Source organism: Sabethes cyaneus, chromosome 3 (assembly GCF_943734655.1).
Source record: "Sabethes cyaneus chromosome 3, idSabCyanKW18_F2, whole genome shotgun sequence".
Taxonomy (NCBI): Eukaryota; Metazoa; Arthropoda; class Insecta; order Diptera; family Culicidae; genus Sabethes; species Sabethes cyaneus.
In genome coordinates this window covers 38,277,175-38,283,174 of record NC_071355.1, presented here as the reverse complement: position 1 = coordinate 38,283,174, position 6,000 = coordinate 38,277,175, and the positions used below count along the sequence as shown (strand labels likewise).

At 45.7% G+C, this 6,000-nt stretch overlaps 1 protein-coding gene across 1 annotated transcript in view; it reads right to left on the bottom strand.

Annotated features, from left to right (window-relative positions):
* Nucleotides 1-1,968: 1,968 nt before the first annotated feature.
* Nucleotides 1,969-6,000, bottom strand: part of LOC128743457 (actin-binding Rho-activating protein) — a 39,902-nt gene continuing 35,870 nt past the window's right edge. The window contains exons 2-4 of the mRNA XM_053840047.1: nt 3,281-3,423; nt 2,467-2,626; nt 1,969-2,389 (exon numbers count right to left, since the gene is read on the bottom strand). Coding sequence (XP_053696022.1) covers nt 2,168-2,389; nt 2,467-2,626; nt 3,281-3,423 — 525 coding nt within the window. The 3' untranslated portion in view covers nt 1,969-2,167. The remainder of the gene's footprint in view (nt 2,390-2,466; nt 2,627-3,280; nt 3,424-6,000) is intronic.

Sequence of the window (6,000 nt, the reverse complement as noted above, 5' to 3'; positions counted from 1 at the left end):
TGCTTGCCTAAAAGAAAGCATCTAGTCTATCCACTTCTGAGATCACACAACGGTCTTACGCTTTTATGGCCGGCTTAAGCCTCGTGCCATCACTCAAAAGAAGTTTTGGAGTGGCACAAGGCTAAGGAAGTCAATTTTGTACTGAAGGATTTTAATCCCTTTAGTGCACCGAAAGTACTGGACCATCATTCTAAAGCAAACAATTCGGAAATATTTATTAGATTTAAACAGGATTTCCACACAAAAAAAGTTGGTCCGAACGTTTTAGACGAAAGATTTGTGCATTTGGATATGGTAATGAAATTGAATAAAACAAACAGTTAATATGTTTATTTGTTGTAGATTTAATCCTACATATTTATGAGAGACGAGAATTGACGAATCAATTTAAGGCCCAAACACAATGCACAACAGTTTCGACTACGCTGCAGCGGAAATTTAGCAGAAAACGCTCGGAAAAACTGTCCAATTTGTACAATCCATACAATCTGATTGATAATTTGTCTTTCCGGCACGTAAGCACAAACGTATTTTTAATTGTACCTACTTAGGCATTCGCTCTCACGTTGCTTTAGCAATTTGGGTTGCGTGTTATACGTGCCTAATCAGCCTAAAATCTGGGTGTTTGCTTCATAATCGGCAAGCTCCCAGACAATGCACGCACATATTTCAAGCGGGTTCAAATGTAAGACGGAAATTACGATCACCTTCAACCGTACGAACTTTAACATTTTGTTTTCGTTTTTTGACCGAGGAATTTCTTTCATTTGCAAAAAAAGAGGCGTACTGCGTCTTCCTGATGGTGGTAATGTAAACAGATAGTATCTTTATTATCTTCTACTTAATAAACTAATTACACTACCGCTGTTTTTTCTCTACGGCAAAGAATTTCCCTCCAAAACATAAACATACTCATGTTAGTACATATATTTATACCTCTCTTCTCGCACCTATTCGGCTACCTACCAATTGCACTCTATTCAGTGTTTAACGAAAAATTTTTTCGCGCAACCAACAAAAACATACTCCAATCGAATGGTGTTGTTTCGCATTATCTGAGCGTGTTTACTTTTTGCTTCGCTTTACCACAGCTAACGAACAACGAAGCGGAAGTTTTCCGCAAGTTTTCCCACGCCGCGCGGCACCGGCTGTGCTGTGCGCTTATCATTATGTTGTAGATTATTTTTTCGTTATGATTTAGCATTCTTCTATTGTTTGTTTGTTTGTTTTTTCTTCTTGTTCTTCTTTTTCATGCTTGCATGCGTTTGCACTACACTACATTCCACTGGTAAGGGGGCTACCAACATGTGCACGATTTGTTTACATTTCAGTGTTCATCTTGCTCTAACTTTGTTGTTGTTTTTTTATCATGTACAAGTAGTAATATAATACTGTGACTACCGCACTTAAAGGAGAAAGTAAAAACAAAGAATTCGGCAAACCAAAATGAAAAATGTTTGAAATGTTCCATCCTAAGTACTAACGTCTATTGCACGAAACTATTTCGATTCAAAAATGAGGGAAGCAAAGCAAGGAAAGCAAAATTCTAAACAAATAAATTATTAACGATTTGTAAAAGTTTGTGTAAACTTATCGACTATTTTTGGTTCTGCTCTCCTAACACCTAAATGTTAGTAGGTAATATGTAATCTTTTACTCTTGGAATTCACTGGAAGAGCCTTCGGCCCGCGCCGCCGCAGGAGACGGGCCCGGTCTCTTCGCGCGCTCTAAACAAAGGTAACAAAAAGGACATAAACCAAAATCGAAAAGCTTTTAAATTCTTCCTAGAATTTGAACTTTTGTCTTAAACAACCAAACAAACCCAAAGGGGTTTGTGTCTTTCAATTGATTCTATGAATCAGCAAAGAAAAAAAAACGACTAAACGAATCAAGAGTTAGATGAGTTTTTGCGAAACTTTTTTCTAAATATACAAATAATGTGGTTTTTTAGTTCAAATTTTTCTCCGCGCTTCTCAATCACGTTTCTCAAACAGTCTATCGCAATCATTCAACTCAGTTCCCGAACAATTGAACCATTCAATCACAGCAAACGTTTAAACTCATCCAATCTCGATGGTCGTCGTGTCGGTTTCCGGCCACTAACCGAGCCACCTCCGGAGATTCACTCCCATGTTTCCGTACTTTCCGTTTTTTCCACCCTGTAACTTTACAGCAACCCGGTCGGTTGTGGGTTCGGGCTAAGACTCCGACGGATCTCGGTCTGCTTGCTGACCAGGATGCCTCGGATCTCCTCGATCGGTTTCAGCAGAAACACCGGTACGTGATCGTCGCGACGCTGGAACAACACTTCACCCTCGAACTGGATCAGCTCGTGCTTGCGGGCCCGCAGCAACAGTCCGACCAGCTTGTCGTTGATGTGGGTGTAGATCTGAAAGGGGGTACCGGAAAAGGACGTTAGTTGTGCGTGACAACAGACAAACGAAACCTAAAGGGTTGGAAACCTACATTGAACAGATCACCGAACAGGATGACCTTCAGCTTCGGCTCCTGCTTCGACATGGGCTGACCCTCGTCGCTGATGACGGTGCAAAGTTCCAACATCTCCTGGTACACCTGGATGTTGGCCTTTTTCCCCCGGTACTCGGTGAGGCTGCCGGCTTTCGGTCTGGCGAATGAAGGATACGGTAGGTGGGAAATTGATTAAAACAACGAACAACTTTTGTTTGTTTGTTTTTCTGGTAGTGCCAGATAGAGATAAATATGTGCTGGTGTTTTTATTACGTTATTATTAACTCTATTCTAGGTTATACTTTTGGTTAGCTTGAAAGCGAGAAAACGATTACATATTGTTCCGTGACTAGTTTAGTTTGACAGTTCTCATACATAAGAAGTGCGACTAAATACTGCTGTTCTCAGGGCATTGGTTTTTTCCTCTTTCATCAAAGCAGGCTGCGTACACAGTTGCTTGCTTTGTTGTTCACCTACGGACTTGATTAGGTAATTATTGTTGGTTATGTTTCCCTGGCAATTATAACTGATAATTGAACGGTGTGTGTGCGTTATGGGTTTACTTTACTTCTTCCGACAAGGCGCACCGACAAGTGGCGCCGGCGTCAAATGCAGAGCAAGGTTATTCGGCATTGGGCCGCAACGGCCGTACTCGACTTTACCGGAGTTAGTCATGCAGTTAGTTTCGGTTTTTCTTTTCTTCTACACAAGAAATGGAAGCGCGGTGGTGGTGAATCGTGTGGAAGAACTCGAACTCGCGCTTAGTTGGTCAGTAGTTCAATGCCTTCGGCCGGGAGGGGGGAGAACCTACCTGCCGTACTCCTCCTTGCTGATCTTCAGTCTCTGCATGCCGCGGACGCCTTGCGATTCGGAGAAGGGATTGGCGAACTGCGATGCGATGTGATTTTTGGCATTTTCATTGAATAGGGCAACTTTGGACGATAGAGGCGAATCCTGCAACGAGAAAAAAAACGAAAAAAATGCTGTTAAATTTTCAGTTAACTTACAAAAACAACGAAAAAATAGAGAAATCAGAAAAAAATCATTACAGCAGCGTTCTTTGTGGCGTGCGAAATCTCGCATCGGATGGTCATCCACCTGGCCGAGCAGATTATGCAGGGATTGCGAGTCACTTTCACTTATGTCGGAACGCATCAGCTCGTAGCAGGCGACCATTCGGCGAACGTTCGGACCGTGAGCTACCGGCGGTTCCTGTTCACGAGGCTGAGGCAGCACCGGCGCTGCCGGTCTTCGAACCGAACCCTGGCGGCACAACGCTTGATGACAGTGACGATCTTTGCTTGATTTCGTCTTCTTTTGCTGCTGCCGTTTCTTCTCACGACGACGATCGCGACGTCGTTCGACACGATCATCCTCATCGCTTGGGTCATCTTGGTCGGACTGATCGCTGCGACGATCTCGCCGACGGCGACGCTGCGAATCTCGTCGACGCGCTCGCCGTGGTTCGCTTTCTTCGTCCGATTCTTCGTCGTCTTCTTCCTCAGATTGATCGCGATTCCGGTTGCGCCGCTGACGGCGACGTTGAGACTGTCGCCGTCGAGATTGCCGTGCTGGTTGCTGTTCTTCTCCAGCGTCATCATCCTGGTCGTCGTCTTCTTCCTCTTCTTCTTCCGGTTCTGGACGTTGTCTGCGTTGCTGTCTTGGCTGTTGTCGGTTTCGTCGGCGTCTAGGTTGTTCTTCTTCCTCTTCTTCCTCCTCTGGCTCTTCCTCCTGCTCCGGCTGTCGTCGATTTCCACGTCGCTGGGTTCGCCGCTGAGCCGGTTGACGTCGTCTCGGTGGCTGCTGTTCTTCCTCTTCCTGATCATCACCCTCTTCTTGCTGCTGCTGCTGGTTTTGCTGTTGCTGTCTACGTTGATTACGCTGTGGTCGGCGTGGTTGAGGTTGCTGTTCCTGTTCTTCCTCTTCGGGTTCTTCTTGCTGTTGTTGCTGTGGTTGCTGCTGCTGTCTACGTTGGGCAGGCTGTCTGCGTGGTGTTGTTGGCTGTTGCTGCTGCTGTTCTTCCTCAGGCTCTTCCTCCTGTTGCTGTGGTTGCTGTTGCTGTTGTGGCTGCTGTGGTTGTTGAGGTTGTTGAGGCTGTTGCCGCCTTGCTGCGGGTTGTCTACGTGGCTGCTGTGGTTCATCCTCTTGTGTTTGATCATCCAGTTCTAGCGCTTGCCGTGCTCGGTTCCTGCGCAAAGTTCGCTGCCTACGTAGCAGTCGCACGGCATCTTCCAGATCTTCATCATCTTCCTCGGCAAAGTCCAGTGGCAAAACACGACTGCGTCGACGTTCGCGAGCTTCCAGACGCCACAACCGACGCTGGGTCAGCTCCAAATTGGCATCCAGACAAACACAACAGGTTCGTTCACACTTCATACAACTTTGCTCCGGATGACCGTGGAACATACGCGATACGATGCCACCCATCTTAGTTCGTTCGTAGTCTTCAAACGTTTGTTTAGACCTGTGCTGTGGTTTGATGTTAACGCTAGAACTTCCGAATCGGTACAAACTGCAGACCCACCACCGGGCAGGGGTTTTATCAGCACTATCGCAGCCAGACCAGGTCAGACCAGCAGTTGCAGCTAATTGATCGACAGGCTAAGCGTTCCACCTGAATGATTCCTCGTGTGAGCATGCTATGAAAAAATATCTTCAGTTCCTTGGTATTTTAATTAAGGAACCGACTAGATTCTAACCTCAATCAGAGGATGATTTTATGATTGCGCCAATGATCGCAGCCCAAGTAGGCGGTTCGTTCGTTAATAACTTTTTGAAAGGGAAAGTACATAGAAGTAAATTTACGACTCGCACGTGACTTAGATATACGTGCGCTTCTCTTCACTTTTCTGGCTTGCAAAACAGCGTGGGAAAAGACTATTATTGCTGGCTGAGCAGTTTCACGTCAAAATTTACATAATAGAGTGCTTCTTCATCATTCGTGATCTCGCATCGCATCATCGTGCGACCCGTGCGGGCCTTTCCACCAGCCATTGCCGCATTGGCGCAATGGATGGTGGGTCTCTTTGTTTGGCCAGCTTTATTATCAATTAAACGTTCGCCAAGAAGTGACTGCACATGCGAAAAAAAAAAGAAAAGAAAAATGCGCCGTGGGAGGATTTTGTGGGTCGCCTCGCCAGCGAGCGATTGGCGAGTAACGATAATGAGAGTGAAAATTGAAAAGAAACTCCTCACTGTCGTGTGGTGGAATGTAGTTCACTAATGATGCAATTGTCTGCAATCAGTCGAATTGGTCGGCAGGAGGTTGATCTGTAAACGAAAAGTGACAAGTGATCTACGCAATCCAAGCAACCCGGCCGGAAATCACACATTTTACATTTCGCCTTTGTAGCCGCAACAGCAGCGGGGAAAAGCAAAAGCATCCGATCCAATCCGTGCACTGCCCTACCATCTGCCGATCCGTTGATTGCATTAGATAAGCTGTCCGACCGAAAATCAAAATTATCTAACGCACCAGTCGGTCGGTCAGTCAGTGCAGTGCAGTGCGTGTAATTACGCAGGAGAAAGCCC